Genomic DNA, 18,310 nt, shown 5'->3' with positions numbered 1-18,310 from the left:
AGTACAAACCTGTTCTCCGCAAGTAACTGCCAACTTCCCCACATGAATTATCAGAGGTGGAGGACTAATGATTTCAGACACAATGTCGTTTATCAAATAGTCACGGAGAACATACGCCCCGCCCGAGGATCGAACTCGCGACCCCGCGATCCGTAGACCAACGCTCTTACCTACTGAGCTAAGCGGGCGAGAAAAAGAAATTTCTAATGACAGTTTTCTTCTTTGATTTTGTTTTAATTTATTGTTGGAAGCTTGCTGTATAGATTCTGTATAGATAATGAAAATGAGCTTTGATAGCTTTTTTGTCAATAGAAAAAAAATTTATTTTGCACATGTTTTTGTGACATAATTTCGTTTAATTATGTTTTTTATTGCAATAAAGAAGTACTGTTACTCACGTTTCTAGTTACTCAAGTTTCTAATCACTGTGAAATTGAAAAGATAGAGGGTTTAAATTAGAGTCCCACTAATACCAGCCTCTTTATATGAGAAAACTAGGTAGTTTGGATCTTGTGTTGGTTCTTTCAAAGCCTCTTTCCGCTCGTAAGAATCTGGAATACTGTTTCAATGGACAATATAGCCACCAAAAACAAAATCAGTTTGAATTATTATAATTATTTATTAATTGTTCATCTTTTGTACGTAAATATAAAATGCTTATTTAACGTCAAAATTGTGATACCGTCACAGAATAAAACCATAAAAATGCCAGCTATAAACATAGTAGCACAAAATCCAGAAAATCGCGAGTATAGTATTATGAATTTCAGATATACCAAGACGATTTATATCACACAGACACATGGGGGTCTGAAAAACATATCCCCTTGGCCAGACCCCCATATTAACTAGGCCCATATACAGTATTGTACATCTCGAGACATAAAACAATCGTACATAATATAAATGCTCACCCAGTTTGCAAACATGGTGTGATGGGTGAACTTTTTAAAACGTGATCCGATGAAGACTATTAAATATTATTTTGTATGATTGTTTTATGTCTCAGGATGCACCATAACGTTGAAAGATACTGTACTGGGAGTAGCAGATAATGTTGGCCTGGCCAAGGGGGATAGGTTTACCAGACCCCAAATACAAAATGTGGTGTAGTATTTTTTCAATGATACTGCAAAAAAAAAAACGTTTTCTGTTAAAAGTTTCCATGAAGAAACTATCGACTAAAAATGCGTCAGAAATGTATATAGTAACATTTATTTAGAGTTCAATAATTAGTTCAAATTTTAGATGATTTTAGCACGATACGTGACTTAATTTTCATTAAAAAAAGTCAGCTTTGTAAAACTTATTTGTAACTAAATGTTATGAACACTAGCAAATCTGGTACGGCAAAGTTAATCAAAGATGTTTATGGTGATGCTAGCCCTGGATCTGACATTCCCAATACGTTCTCTTCCCTATTTTTGTATCCGCTCATAAAACGAATAAACCGTTCTCCAAACATTCTCCAGCCAAGTTTCCAAAACATCTTAGTTTTGTTCGAGTATCTCATTTATGTTGTATTAGTGCACCCAAACCAACAAACAACCTCCATCCACAAAAAAATGCTATACGGTTCACTGGGATTTTTTATCTTTAACCAATTTTAGAAATTTTATCACTACTTCATCAAGTCCATCTCCCTCTTATAATACCGAGAGAACTTCTGACAATAAATTTTCTTTAACTGCTTCATCAGTCACATCAACGGGGACTACATTGTCTTTATTATGCAGCTCTTCACACTTGCAATCCAGTGTTTAAGAAGTGCTCTACACCGTCTTTACATATCAGTTTTCCGCTACAGGTCCAAAAAGTGATCTTGAAGACTTTAACTTTAATCAAGAGTTATTGTATGTTTGTTTTTTGGAAGCGACAGGTGACCTAAATGACTTTATCCTTCAGTTTGCTGGATATAAGTTGTAGAGGGGATTCAGATGGCGTAAGCATTCTTTTTGCTTGTTTTCTCGCTGCATGGTGATTTCCTGGCGCATTGCGGCAATTGGAAAGTTACTTTAATATTGATATTCTTGTTTTGCTTCTTTATCCACTTCTTTTTCCCAAGTGTCAGACTCCGTTTCTTCTTAGGTTTTGCCATTTCTGTAGAAGAAAAGTATACAAGATTAGAAAACTAAACAATTGCGCCATTTTGAAATAAGATTAATACATTTTATGTAATTTTGAAACATGAAAGTCTTAACGTGCGGACCTGTTTAAACATAACTAAAGATTGCAGTGCTTCTGAACGTTCTAAAAAACTGAAAACCACGTTTGAAATAGTTCAATAAATCAATTATGACGCGAATTGGAAGTTAAACCGCCGTTGGTGACACATGCATGCGTTGCGTATCAGACTGCCAACAGTTAATACGTGTTGCGTATCATAGCACGTGTCGCGTACCATTTCAATAGTTTGTCGATATTTTGTAAAAATTCACGAAAAATCATAAAAAAAAAAACAATGTGCATGGTTACTATATGATAAAGATCTAGCAGTTACAGATTGAAACAAGTACGAAAAGCTGCAAATTACATAGATTTTTATGTGCAAAGAGTAATTACGTGTATCGTACCATTGCGTTTATACAGAAAATTATCCTCGCTTCGGTCAAAACCTCGAAGGTAACTCAGAAACTAGAAGAAACGTAGACAGGACACATACATTGCTGGAAAGAGCATTAAAATGCGCATAGACTGCGCTATAATAAGAGTAAAATAGATGCTGTAGTTTTTACTTACCTTTGAAAATTGGTAAAAAAGTCAAAAGTCCGCCATGTTGATTTCCGTGTTCCGTACCATTTTGGGTCACGTGATTCCCCACACTGGAGTAGTATAATGTAATTTTCTTTATCAAAGTATATATATAAAAATGTTATGTTTAAACACTGAGAGGGATTCATCTTAGTATCCTTCCTGTCACTATATTTGTCTGGCTTTTCCAATTCTCCTTTTTTCAGATCGCAAAGTATATATATTTTCATCAACAGCTATATTACAACCCATGTTTAGCTATTCAAGTATTGACCCATACTGACAAAATCCCTTGGAGGAATATAGTCTCCATAAATATTATGGAGGTTAATGATGGTATTAAAGGGTACTCTATCTGACGATACACTGATATCAGTCCGAGTGTTCAGTATTCATGAAATACCAAGCATTACAGTGTTGGTAAATGCTCCTTCTGGAGTGTACTTTACATTCTACCGGTAAAAACTATCCAGCATGCTCACAGAATGAATGGCACTATTTTTTTATAACGACCCTTGCAACACAATTTAATTGATCAAAGTTCCTTATTTCTTAACAGAAGCATTCTGACATTCTGACATAATCATTGTCACAATGTATCATTTTAAATGACAAAAACAAATTGACTAAACAGAAGGAAAACTTCTGAGAAGCGCTTTCAATGGTACACATACTTTATATTCTGTAGTGCTAGCGTTGTCCGAGTTTTATTACTAAATTGTTTCAAGATGTAAAACAATGAATGGAAAGGCATGGAATTATCCTTCTTGTAGGAATACTTAGGAAAGAACTCAATCTAATGATAATCAAAGTTTAAAATGCAATACATATGTGTAATTATTTAATTTAAATCTGAACGCCAATAAACTCGCAACGCCTTTATTTGGACGTAACATCAACGTGGTATTTTAGAACCTTTTATACATCGAGAAGCAGCGTTTAAAAATTTGATCAAATAATTTATTGAAAGACACATTGAAAACGAAATGATATAGGTTTCACCTGAAAATTTATTTCTGTTAAAACTTCTTAGAATTTGAAATGTCTTGGATTATTAAATTACAAAATTGTAGATTCTAGGAATTCTTATTTTTCAGTATTTTAAACTGTTTTATTTATTATGCGATAATGTACCATGTCACTTGTACATGTTTTCTCATGGAAAGGCCTATATGATGGGACACCAGCCTTTAGAGGAAACCCTCTCTAACAGTTAGTTAAGCTAAATTTCAATTAATTCGAAGTTAAATGTTCGGTCATTATGAATTGAGAGGTTCAATTGTATGTAGAAACACATCTTTATTTTACACAATGTTATAATCGGGAATATAAATATAACATGTACTTTGTTAAAATATAACATCCGCGACCTTTCATTAAATGCGAACATTATATTTTGAAAGACTTGCAATCCAATATGATTCCATTGATATCCGCCTCTTCCATTTCAGTTTTAAAAAGTGGGCCATGATGCCCCTAGATCAACCTCCTGACATTCGCAGCTGGATTGGATAATCTTCGAACAATGAACAAATCTGTGTTTTCAGCATAGCAACATAGAGGAATCTGATCCCATCCCTGGCGGCGTAACAAAATGATTTGAAGAAAGAAATTATGCAAAGGGTCGCCAAAGAACTATTCTGTCATTTGTTTTCAAACCGAGTCAGCAGTTTCAGAAGGGAAGATTAAAAAATATCCGTATAGTCATAGTGGGATTTGATAGAGGACCATTAAAGGAATATTGTTGTCCAGTCATTTTGAAATCGGGCCAACGGTTAGAGAAACCACTTGTGCCCCCTGGTGGCCATGTGTTTAATAAAAAAGAATTATGATAGGAGTTTGATTGAGGGTAACTTAAGGAACATTGCTGTGAAATGGCCGGTGAAGGTTTTGTAAAATTTATCACTTTGGTTGCCTTGCTAATCAAAATTTTGAATAGGAAGAACCTGAAGCTTTGTTAAAATTGGCAAGGTATTTTAGGAAGTGTTTTAGAGAAGATATTAAGACGAAGGACATGAAAAGCAAATCTGACCAGAAATGGCACATTTTAAAAAAATCTAATCTATTCTGTTGTGTACATTACGAAGAGGGATACAATCTTTGTGGCCTAACACTGCGCAATTTAAAAGATGTTACATATTGACGCCGCTTTTGTGGGCAAACTCAGCCTAACGTAAGACAGCCACATCTGCTTTCCATCTCACACAAACTTGTTGCTCTTGACTATATATCCTGCTAAATACCAAACTTGCTTAAAACAGATCCTTCCAAGTTTTTACAGGTACAAGAAAGGTAATTATTGTCATTATCTAACATTATCTAATATTTATAACATTTTTTTCTAAGCCAGACTCTTATTTTGTCCTCTTCCCTTTAGCTAGGTATAATATTAAAATTACAATCTAATTTACAATCTAATTTCAATGTATACGTTGTGTACAACATTTTAAACAGCTGTAAACTATTTGTGTACACAGTGAATATTGAAAATATTTGAAAAACAAGTATGTGTATCTTACGTGCAGCGCCATTTGTAACAGAAAGAATGTTCAGACTTATTCAGACATTAACAACAAGTTTGGTACTTAAATTGAAGAATAATGTAAAGATGTATATCTCTTCTAATCAATATAAGGCAGCAAGAGAAGCTAACATCAGAATAGAGTGATTCTTCGTTTGTGATCAATAACTATTCAGACGAATACGACACATAGCCGAAATGGTCCAGACATTTATTATCAAATGTATTGCGTTGGATATTCAAAAAACTGAATTTATGAGAGAAATAAATTAGGTAGCTGTACCAAATTTGTCTACTATAAATACTTTTAAATATGCTCATTGGGTTAACAGAACACAGAAGATATATGTTTGTTTCAGTGTAAGATTGAATTGTCTTTCCCAGTGAACTCCAGGTGTAATATTTAAAATGTAAGGTATGGTGTTCGTGAGTGAAAGATATTTTGATCTTACATGTGAAACAAATAGAATTAATTTTCTTTATATTTCATGTTTTGACTAAATTTACCAATTTTATGTTTTCTTACCAATGAAAAAATGTATTTGATATTTTTCACTGTGAACATACCAGATATATTTCACTCTGATATTTGGATATTTAACTGAAAAGCATATAATTAATGTCGACATTAAATTGTGAAATGATGAAAATGAAATTCAAAAGTAGTAAAAAGAAAACAAATCATGGTCTATAATTGATATGAATGTAGAATAACATTAATTTGTTCTTTCAAATTTAAAACTGTATATGAATAACACAACTGAAATGAAAATGCTGAATGGCTATGGGATAAAAATAGCAATATAGATAAACCAGAACGTTCAAGAACAGAAGCCTGAAAGAACTGATAGAATATAATCCTAATATCCCATTGTTATAATTAATTGTAGCATTATATTAAAATAAAATTCAACAGCTCACAGTATACACAACAAAATAGCTTAGCCGACATTTGCTTTTTTCTCTCAATATCTTTGATATAACTAAATGTCAGTTTTTGATTTTAAGCATACATTTTTAGGCCAACATGTGTTAACACACATATCACAAGCTCACAAATATCGAATATCAAGCAAAAGTATGATTGTATTCATTTTACTATAACATTTTACTATAACATCCAAGAGGGGAAGATTTTTATTTTAAGTAGAAAATGCTTAATTATCGCACAGAACAGAATTAACGAGCGATACTCTGTTGAAATTCTGCCATGTTATCAGAATCGTATTTTTCTCAGAATACCTAAATATGAAGAAAGTGATTGGATAAAAAAAAACAACTTTTTTGTCCAGTATATTTAGATACGACAGGAGTTCCTGTACTGCGCGAGAAAATCAGCCTATGTTTATTTATGGAATGATTTGTATATTGATAAAACTAGCAAATGGACGAAAACAAATAATGAAATTCACCAGAAAATACGCAAATGTAACATTGTATCTTATAAAGACAGACAGAGAAACCTTTTTTTCCAATTTCATCCCGTGTGTGTGTTTGTTTCATAAAAGTGATCTGGTTATTGGTCAATAAATATATTACAACATTTGTCCGTCCTTGTAGTTTAGACTGATTAAAAGCATGATGGCGAACAGATATTTTGCTCTAGCTGTTTCGTTAGGTACACTAACAACACTTTTAAGCATTTTGTCATTATCTCTGGACTACTGGCAGGGAAAAACTTTGTCTGGTAAAGAGATTATAAGAATAGTGGATGGATTTAAAAATGTAGGACAAAATCCTTTGGAGGAATATAGAGAAGATACGACAGCCTCCATTAGCAGCATGGGAGACATGATTTTAGAGAGTAATGAACGTTACAATTCTCCGTGGGCTGACGCAGTAATAAATACACATGTTGGAATTTGGCACATGTGTGTCAAAGTTGTTGAAAACCCGACCGCCCCTGGAATGGTTTATCCTGATATGTGTACATATTTGGCTACTGTTCCGGGGATATATTTTCCAACACCAACAGGTAAAATTTTAAACAGATATTTTATACTCTTCTCTTTATAGGGACTTTAGAAAGAATATTTCACGATTTTTGGTAAATGAAGTTTTCTCATCAAAATTAAGTGTTTTTATATACTGTATGTAAGTTTTTATAAACCCATATTTTTGTCAAGCTAACTTTATAACGACTTTAAAAACTATCAATATCAATGTTTTTAAAGTACCGATGTTAATAACGAAATACCGATGTTAATGACGAAATACCGATGTTAATGACGAAGTACCGATGTTAATGACGAAATACCGACGTTAATGACAAATCATATAATATAATGACTTTGATCAGCAATCTTGTTTTCTTATTTTTTTTATTTCTTTATTTTTTATCTGCTTTGACTTTAAAGCCGTACTTGTTTGACAATATCAAGTAAAACGGAAGTATTTCAATTTTCGGGGGTATAGGGTGTAATATCACATCTTTAGAATTTCAAGCTTTTGATGGTACAGGAAGTCAGGCACCTAGGTAGAACCAACGACCTTCCTTAACTCAGCTGGATGGCTTCCTCATAATGAAGAATAATATACGCAATTTTCTTATTCTTCATTAAATACAGTGAGTTTTACTCAGAGAAATTGTTCACCATATATTTTATAAATTTAGAAGGAAAATTAGATTAATTATGAAAATCTTTGTAAACAAAGTTAATGTTTTGAAGACGTCGATGGCGTGGGCCGTAATGCATTCCCCTTACTTAAACAAATGATCACAGAGCAAACATAATGCACGGTAACACTTCTATATTTGTTATATACGTAGCAGGGACACTATGTTTCTAAATGAATAAATAAAAATCAAGGACTCATATCCAATAAGGAAAGCCACGTTCCAAAAACGCATCCTCCCCCAAAAGTCATCCTAGGACACGGACGCTCAGCGCCCAACACAAACGTACGCACACACAAAGTAAACACACTAGGACAAAACGAACAATTAAGGAACACAATGGGGCATCGCCTTTGAACGGTCTGTGGCAGAATCACCACTGGGGAGCTTAAACCGGTTTATGGTGCACCTAACCATACTCTTACCCCCACTATGTTCCAAAGTCACAGGACAGTGCAAATAAAAGCAATGGCAAAAGAAGGCATGCTATGTAAAACACAAAATGCTCTGACTTGAATATTTATATAAAAAGAAATCCTTAAGAATCAAAAATACATGCACTCAATGCTTTTGCAAAAGACAAAACAACAAAGGAAATACCCTTAAGATCCCGACGAAACAGGCCAGAAGACAGAAATCAAAATAGCTCAGTCCCGGTCGGATTTAAAACTATCTATCACAGAGTTGTCCACCAGTTCCGTCAAACATAATCAAAAAGAGGAAAGCATAGGGTCAAACTGTAAAAGGGCTGAACACCAAACATGCGGTGTGTCTCAAAACAGTTGGGTTATAACCTCTTTTAATAAAACGTTTAATAACTTTTCTAAGTACAATTGGAAAATTGCCATGACCCAAAAGTTTAGACGTTCGTATTGGCCAGTTTTGAAGTTATGTTATCAGTTTTGTGTACTCTTTTAACTTAGCTCACTCATGATACTGAATATACACACAATCATGCTTATTTGGCGTTTAAATATACAAATTCTGTTTTAGTAATTGTCCGTCTTTTTTTTCAAATAAAAATTTGGGCACAAGAGTCCTTTAAACGCATCATAAAAGCACAAAAATCTGTATTACAAAAAAAAAAAAAAAAAAAAAAAAAAAAAAAAAAACAACAACAAATAACCCACCAACAGATACTGACTTTTTTCTTACCCTTACGGATTATGATATGTATTACTTATACATATCTGTATAATGAATGTAAATGCTTTCAAATTAAGTTTTTTAGTGGAGCGTGAGAAGATTTGCATACTTCTCATGAACAGACTCGCTAAAACCTAGTCTGCTATCATTTTGCTCGGTTGCATTGTATATGCTTCTTATATTTTCATTTTTGTTGTTTATTAAGTGTCTGAAGTTTCATTTCATATTTAAGTATGGGTAGACGCCGACTGGAAAGTTCCCCGTGCAATGCTATTTCTCGGCCTCTTCAGTATTGTAGGGAGTACAGTATGTATATTTGTTAGATGGTTTATGAGATTGGAGAAACACATCCTCCTATCTATTGCTGCTGGTCTGGCACTTGTTGCAGGTAAGAGACATACATTTTTGTGTGTAAAGTTACGACATGAGACTAGAAATCTGTAAGCAAATATATTTAAAATCATTTATTCTTAACTCACGCAATTCGATAAGCCAAAGCAATTCAGTTAGACAATGGAGCGAAATATATAAGAAGGCTATGTACAGTTCTTCTTGAAGGAAATTTGTTCTTTTTCGAGAAGCATCCGAGCGTATATTTATACCTATATTGCTTTCGTTCCGTTTAACAGCCTAGTTTACAATATTTTTCAATTTTCACAATACTTTTGATGCTTAAAGCATATGCCAAAATAAAATTAAAACCTCTATGCGATTGTAGGCGGATAAAAGTTATCTTATGGTAATGTTATGCTTAAAGTACAGAACATTTAATATCCATTTTATTTAAACAAAGACAAAGTTTTTTTTTATTAAACAAGATCATAGTGTTAACAACAGTTATAAGATAGTGGTATTCGGCAATTTTCGTTCGATATCATACACCCAGTACGTGATTTTCTGCAATATCCGTTCGATATCATACACTCAGTACGCGAGTTTTTGCAATTTCCGTTCGATATCATACACCTAGTACGCAATAATTTTCGGCAATTTCCGTTCGATATCATACACCTAGTACGCAATTTTCGGCAATTTCCGTTCGATATCATACACTCAGTACGCGATTTTTGGCAATAACCGTTCGATATCATACACCTAGTACGCGATTTGTGGCAGTTACCGTCCGATATCATACACTCAGTACGCGATTTTTGGCAATAACCGTTCGATATCATACACTCAGTACGCGATTTTTGACAATTTCCGTTCGATATCATACACCTAGTACGCAATTTTCGGCAGTTACCGTTCGATATCATACACCTACTACGCAATTTTCGGCAATTTTCGTTCGATATCATACACTATGTACGCGATTTTTGGCAATAACCGTTCGATATCATACACTCAGTACGCGATTTTCGGCAATTTCCGTTCGATATCATACACTCAGTACGCGATTTTTGGCAATAACCGTTCGATATCATACACTCAGTACGCGATTTTCGGCAATTTTCGTTCGATATCATACACTAAGTACGCGATTTTTGGAAGTTACCGTCCGATATCATACACTTAGTACGCGATTTCTGGCAATAACCGTTCGATATCATACACTTAGTACGCGATTTTTGGCAATTACCGTTCGATATGATATACCCAGTACGCGATATTTGGCAGTTACCGTTCGATATCATACACTCAGTACGCAATTTTCAGCAATATCCGTTCGATATCATACACTCAGTACGCGATTTGAACATCTTTTACGGTCGAAGATATTCTATATTCCTGAATCCAGTATAGATCTATGCCCAAAATAGTTATTCTACGGGTATTCACTAAAAAATTTAAGATGGTTAAATTTGTGCCTGTCAGTAAGGGATAAATATTTTGAAGGAACCTAAATAATCTTTAGGCAATAAACGCTTTCTTAGTTTAAACTGTTAGCAAAGTTGTACAATGCAGTTTTATATTCCAATGATTATGTGTTTTTATTGCAGGTGTATTTTTCGTGGCCGGGTTCTCGTACTTTGCTGACACCATGAAATTGGACTTTCTGGACTACCAGTCAGCGTTTTATTTTTGTATTTTGTCTTGGTTGTTGTCATGGATTACCGGTGGAATTATTATCAAAACTAGGCTTTCTAATTATGACATAAATATTGCATAACAAAGTATAACTAGTCTGTCCCGTGCCGCAGGAGCTACGAAACACACAGCAGTTGGCTAAAATACAATCAAAGGGAGATAATGTTTCGTTTTCTCAAATCAATTTATATTTGATTACCTGCGCTTGAATTTTACAATGTTTACTGAAAGTGAGTGATTTGGATTTTGCCATTTTGACACAGAGGGCAACATGACATTACTATGCGTTTACAACAATATGATATAATGACGCGTGTGATATATCATTGATTACTATGTACAAAACGCGTGTGAATTAAAATGATATTACTATGAATATACCTGTTATTTAGAATGACGTTACCAAACGTATAAGTTAGAATGATATTGCATGTACTTTGCATACAATTTTAGTATGACAATGATACGAATACAATTTAGTATGACTTTACTATACGTATACTTTAGAAAGGAATGACGGTTTTGTAGTTTTCATTTTAGCATGAATATATGGATATATTTGAAGTATGTTGGTGCGTAAAGCGTTCACAAGTATTTCCTTGTGTTTTTAAATGTGTCATCAAATGTATTTCATATCCAAAATAAAAGATTCATACTTACAGTTTCATTCTTATTTACTGTTTTTGTAATTTATCATGTGTTGCATATTTATGAATTTGAAAATCTCTAAAACCAACCCTGTCGTCCACTAATGGTGGTGCATGTTAAGGTTCTGCTAAAACTGATTTCAGTTAAATGTTTGTAAGTAAGCGTGTTAAATGAATTTGTTTTACTAATCCCGCGTCACCAGCATGCAGCTGGGTTCAAGATAGTACAATAATTTTTGTTGGAAAGAATCTTTTAATTTTTTTTTCTCTCCAATTTTTGTTTTCCAAATGTTCAGTTATAACAATGATAATTCTGAGTTAGATTTCATTGGCTGATACTATTTTCTTGATAAAAACGGCGGATACACACGTCACGGTTGTGAGAATGGGTATCGCCTTACATAAAACGCCACTCGGTAGCAAATTAAAAATTTTCAATCATGTTTAGCAATTTACCGAAGTCGGGTTCTTGGTTTTCCCGCTTTTATTTTATGATGTTAGGGATTTTAGGGGTTTACAAATGCATGAACGCCAACCGTATATTCCATCTCGACCATAACATCTCCCACAATAACACTTTAATCAAAATCAATCCACTTTTTAAATCATTGAAATACCCACTGATCTCTTATCTTCTAGTTCGTAGTTGGTCCAAATCCCAAGTATCTGTGAGTGAAAATGCATGTACAGCGTCTCCATATATTCTTACTCAGTGTTGTTATATTTTATTGTCCTTTTAAATCACAGTGTGCATTTAGCCGGTGCTAGGGGGCCTAAGGGTTGTTGCAAATTACATTACCTTACATGAGGAGACTCAATCAAAACGTGTCCTTTGCTTGTTCCATACTTCCAATAGATCTTACAGGTGTTATGATAAATGCCAACATTTAATGCTATTGTATAACTCGACAGTTTTAACAGAAACGAAAATTGCATCTATTGTTATTTCGATACTTTTATACATTCACAAACATTCAATATTAAATATTTATCGCTTTTTTCATATCTCATACCATTGATTATGAGAACAACTTCGTATAAAATACGTCGGTGAAAGAAAAAGAAATATGTCAAATATAAAATGAGTAAGTAGAATCACAGTATAGTCATATACATCCAGTTTGGACTTTATTTTCAGATAAACTGGTCACGTTAAACTTGTGCTTTTATCATATGTTAAACTTGTGCTTTTATGGCTACATGTTTACATACTTGACTCCTCTTCCACAAAATAAACACTTACGCGTACACGCAAATCAAATGCTGGTACTTCAGATTAGATATATGGCCCATATCAGTGTCCGTAAGTTCACGTTTACTACATTATTTCATCTTCTCGATTAAGGGAATCACTAATCACTTATTACTGGTTCTCTACGCTCATGTTACTGTTGCTTAGTTTCGTCTTGTGTTTTATAGATTTTAGGAAATTTGCAGTTTTCATGTTACGCTGAAGACACCTACAAGTGTCAGTTAGTATAAAAAGATACACTAGCTTCTTATTGTAAAACGCAAGTCTGGATATAGAAGAAAGAAATAAACGGTAATAATTAGAATTACTTTCAGTTACATTGCAGAAAAGGAAATAATTGCTGGTTCAACTACCGATAATTTATCCAAAAATGATGTAAGCTTGCTTAAATCATAAGTATTGTTAATTTTGCTTCTTAGTTTTAGTTGTATTGCTTGAACTATAATTAGTAATACACGTACACTCAACAAAATTCCTAATTGGTCAGTTTATATTGTATTGCTATTTAGTTAATAATGCATGTATTCACACGAAATTTCACTTATCGGTACTGCAGCTAATTATTGATTTATTTTTGGCGACTCACAGCCAAAGTAACCTCAATAGGCGTTTTTGACTAACATTACATATCATGGTGAAATTGACACAAAAGCAACGCGATAGAGCTGTAGGAATGTTGCTAGCCGGGACACATTTACGGCACGTGTGTAATTATTTTTGCAATTTCAAAAGAATTATGATATAATTTGTTTGTAGCTGTTATTTTCATGGTTATTTTTAACCTTATTTCCGTTTACAAGAACCCTTAATCGTTGGTTATCTACCATCCGCGCTGTTTTGGCAAAATTTAACGCAAGGACAATTCATTAAAATGACCGATTTTGAGTTTTGTTGTAAAATTCCGACAGCCCGGGCGCGCTGCTCTTGTGTCAATTTCACAATGATATGTGTTTTTCTAGTAGGACTTTCGTCAGTAATGCCAAAAATGTTCACTAACAAGTGCATATTGGTGCGCATGACCTGCACGTGCAAAATATGCAATATTGGTCAAAACGCCTAATGCGGTTACGCTGGCTGTGAGTCGGCCAAAAATAAATCAGTTAGCTGCAGCACCTATTCAAATGTCGGTATGAGAAATTTCTTGTAAATACATGCATTATTAACAAAACAGTAAACCAATATATACTGACCAATTAGGAATTTTGTTAAGTGTAGTTATGTTGCTTAACCACGCTTATGTAAGTTAAGTTATGTTCCTTAAGTCATTTTTATTGCTACTAACGTTTGAATGTTTTAACCACGATTACTCTAGGTTAAGCTGCTATATAGCAATTACTAGTGTAAGATAATTTAATTATGTTGCTTCAAACCATGATTTACGTAAGGGTGCTTGAACTGTAATTAAATTAAATTAAGTTTCTTGAGCAATGATTACTGTCAGAAATATTGATAAAACTATAGTCTTAATCAAATTTTACTGTTAATTATTTACAGGTTATTAACTTTGTATCGGGAAATATGCGGTCGTTCTTCAGCGGAATGATAATGCGCTCCCAAAGTCGCGCAATATTTCCGCTGCATAATTTTGGCATATTTCGCGATGCAAAGATAATATCCTTTTTATTTCGTACTAATGGTCAGACACTGCTATTAATTTTTCCATAGGCTTACATTGTAAGAAATGACTCTGTAGGACCCCCTCAAAACTTTTGTTGACACATGAGGTGCCATTTACCCTGTCAAATAGCCTTCCAGACACCAAAAAATAACATTTTTACATGGGCATGGAGGATCCATCTTTTTTCTATTTCCATTCAAAGACAACCACCCTCAACTGTGCATGGAATTTAGTGGTGAATTCCAACAAGTACTTACTTCACAAAATTGCTAATTTCAGCGTTAAGTATATATCCAGGCAGCTATAAAATACTTCAAAATGCACAGAAAACATTACATTTCCAGATTTTAAGGATATTTTCATGATTCAAAGCAACACATTTTTAACCAATCAGTTGAAGTTTCATTGCATGCTACGGGTTACCCTTCACATTTTTCAACCAATCCGAAGCCGGCAAATAATAACAACATTTGAATTAATCTAGACATGTTAATATTACATAAATGTTACGAATTTGTCCAAAAGTCTGCTTATAACTGACAATACTGGCGTAAATTATAAAATAATGCAACAACAAACACATTAAAATGACTGTTAGAAGATACGCTAAGTGTAGCTTAATTGTTTAGATCAATATATATTTATACCTGTCATTCGTGGATGCATCTAAGTCGCCCGAAAACGTCGATGATCTTTTGCTGATAAAATCACTTCTCCTTGGTAAGTTTCTTCATTACTAGAGCTAAAAAACCGCCAAATTCAAAGCACGCAGCCTCTCATAAAGCCCTCCATATAGAGAAAGATAAAGTCCAAAAAAAATGTCACATTAGAAAAATGATGCTACTCATTCAGCACTCCATATTGAGATAGGTGAAGTCCAAATGAAAATGTCACATTTAAAAAATGATGCTACTCATTCAGCACTCCATATTGAGATGGGTAAGTCCAAAAGAAAATGTCACATTCAAAAAATGATGCAACTCATTCAGCACTCCATATTGAGATAGGTGAAGTCCAAAAGAAAATGCCACATTCAAAAAATGATGCTACTTATTATGCACTCCATATTGAGATAGGTGAAGTCCAAAAGAAAATGTCACATTCAAAAAATGATGCCACTCATTCAACACTCCATATTGAGATAGGTGAAGTCCAAAAGAAAGTGTCACATTAGAAAAATGATGCAACTCATTCAGCACTCTATATTGAGATAGGTGAAGTCCAAAAGAAAATGTCACATTCAAAAAATGATGCTACTTATTCAGCACTCCATATTGAGTTAGGTGAAGTCCAAAAGAAAATGTCACATTCAAAAAATGATGCTACTCATTCAGCACTCCATATTGAGATAGGTGAAGTCCCAAAAAATGTCACATTCAAAAAATGATGCTACTCATTCAGCACTCCATATTGAGAAAGGTGAAGTCCAAAAGAAAATGTCACATAAGAAAAATGATGTTACTCATTCAGCACTCCATATTGAGATAGGTGAAGTCCAAAAGAAAATGTCACATAAGAAAAATGATGTTACTCATTCAGCACTCCATATTGAGATAGGGGAAGTCCAAAAGAAAATGTCACATTCAAAAAAATGATGCAACTCATTCAGCACTCCATATTGAGATAGGTGAAGTCCAAAAGAAAATGTCACATTCAAAAAATGATGCAACTCATTCAGCACTCCATATTGAGATAGGTGAAGTCCAAAAGAAAATGTCACATTCAAGAAATGATGCAACTCATTCAGCACTCCATATTGAGATAGATGAAGTCCAAAAGAAAATGTCACATTCAAGAAATGACGCAACTCATTCAGCACTCCATATTGAGATAGGTGAAGTCCAAAAGAAAATGTCACATAAGAAAAATGATGCTACTCATTCAGCACTCCCTATTGAGATAGGTGAAGTCCAAAAGAAAATGTCATATTCAAAAAATGATGCAACTCATTCAGCACTCCATATTGAGATAGGTGAAGTTCGAAAGAAAATGTCACATTCAAAAAATGATGCTACTCTTTCAGCACTCCATATTGAGATAGGTGAAGTCCAAAAGAAAATGTCGTATTCAAAAAATGATGCTATTTATTTAGCACTCCATATTGAGATAGGTGAAGTCCAAAAGAAAATGTCACATTAGAAAAATGATGCTACTCATTCAGCACTCCATATTGAGATAGGTGAAGTCCAAAAGAAACTGTCACATTTAAAAAATGATGCTACTTATTCAGCACTCCATATTTAGATAGGTGAAGTCCAAAAGAAAATGTAACATTAGAAATATGATGCTACTTATTCAGCACTCCATATTGAGATAGGTGAAGTCCAAAAGAATGTCACATTCAAAAAATGATGCTACTCATTCAGCACTCCATATTGAGATAGGTGAAGTCCAAAAGAAAATGTCACATTAGAAAAATCATGCTACTCATTCAGCACTCCATACTGAGACAGGTGAAGTCCAAAAGAAAATGTCACATTCAAAAAATGATGCAACTCATTCAGCACTCCATATTGAGATAGGCGAAGTCCAAAAGAAAATGTCACATTCAAAAAATGATGCTACTTATTCAGCGCTCCCTATTGAGATAGGTGAAGTCAAAAAGAAAATGTCACATTCAAAAAATGATGTTACTCATTCAGCACTCCATATTGAGATAAGTGAAGTCCAAAAAAATGTCACATTCAAAAAATGATGCTACTCATTCAGCACTCCATATTGAGATAGGTGAAGTCCAAAAGAAAATGTCACATTAGAAAAATGATGCTACTCATTCAGCACTCCATATTGAGATAGGCGAAGTCCAAAAGAAAATGTCACATTTAAATAATGATGCTACTTATTCAGCACTCCCTATTGAGATAGGATAGGTCCAAAAGAAAATGTTACATATGGTCATTAAAAATAATGCCACTCGTGCAGCACTTTATATTATGAAAGGTAAAGTCCAATAGAAAATATGACATTCAAATAATAATGCTACTCATACGGCATTCCATATAGGGATTGGTAAAACCAAAAGAAAAAAGAACTGCTACGTATGATTATGTAATGTCTAAAAGAAAAAAAAAAACATTAAAAAACACAGTCTCTCATACAGCAGGCCATATAGAAAAAAGGTACGTACAAATATCAACAGGTGCACACCGACTGTAACATGAATGAATTTGATAGTAAAAACACAAAAAATAACAAACAGCCATTGACATGCATGCATAATGTTTCTTGTAAAAAGACGATAATTATAAAAAGTATCCAACATATACTTCCGATCATTTTCGTTCGGTAATTGTTGCTTTTATAGTTTAAATCAGAGAAATTTCGCGACCATTTTGAACCACAAGCACCGTCGGTTCTATCATTTGGTAGTTCCAAGATAGCGAATAAGATATGGAACAAAAAATGGCAAAGATGTTCCCGTTTCTGACGAAAGCATCACATTTTGATGAATTTACTTTTAAGCGATAACAAATCGTACAAGAGGAGGAGATACGCTCTATTTAACTTCCTTTTGTTTCATTTTATCTAAACATGGATAACATATTACTGACATGGACCGACAACTATTTGGTATTGACAAATATACAAAGTTTACCCCAAAATACTCCTATTTCTCAAGATACATACTAAAAAGGGACGTAATCAGATATTTACTGTATCTTGAATTTTAAAACCGAGTGTGAAAAGAGGTTTCTTATGAAGAAAGCATGAAAATTCGTATTTAACT

General features: G+C 33.7%; 1 protein-coding gene across 1 annotated transcript; it reads left to right on the top strand.

Moving 5' to 3' along the window:
- The first annotated feature begins 6,495 nt into the window (after window positions 1–6,495).
- On the top strand, window positions 6,496–11,655 carry LOC123560444 (uncharacterized). Its single transcript, XM_045352635.2, has 3 exons — window positions 6,496–7,247; window positions 9,268–9,423; window positions 10,979–11,655. Exons 1-3 carry the CDS (start codon window positions 6,851–6,853, stop codon window positions 11,146–11,148), a joined length of 723 nt encoding a protein of 240 aa, XP_045208570.2. The 5' UTR covers window positions 6,496–6,850; the 3' UTR covers window positions 11,149–11,655.
- Window positions 11,656–18,310: the final 6,655 nt, after the last annotated feature.

The sequence above is a fragment of the Mercenaria mercenaria genome, chromosome 10, assembly GCF_021730395.1.
Source record: "Mercenaria mercenaria strain notata chromosome 10, MADL_Memer_1, whole genome shotgun sequence".
Taxonomy (NCBI): Eukaryota; Metazoa; Mollusca; class Bivalvia; order Venerida; family Veneridae; genus Mercenaria; species Mercenaria mercenaria.
The sequence above is the reverse complement of the archived record's forward strand: the minus strand, read 5'-3'. Positions and strand labels throughout refer to the sequence as shown.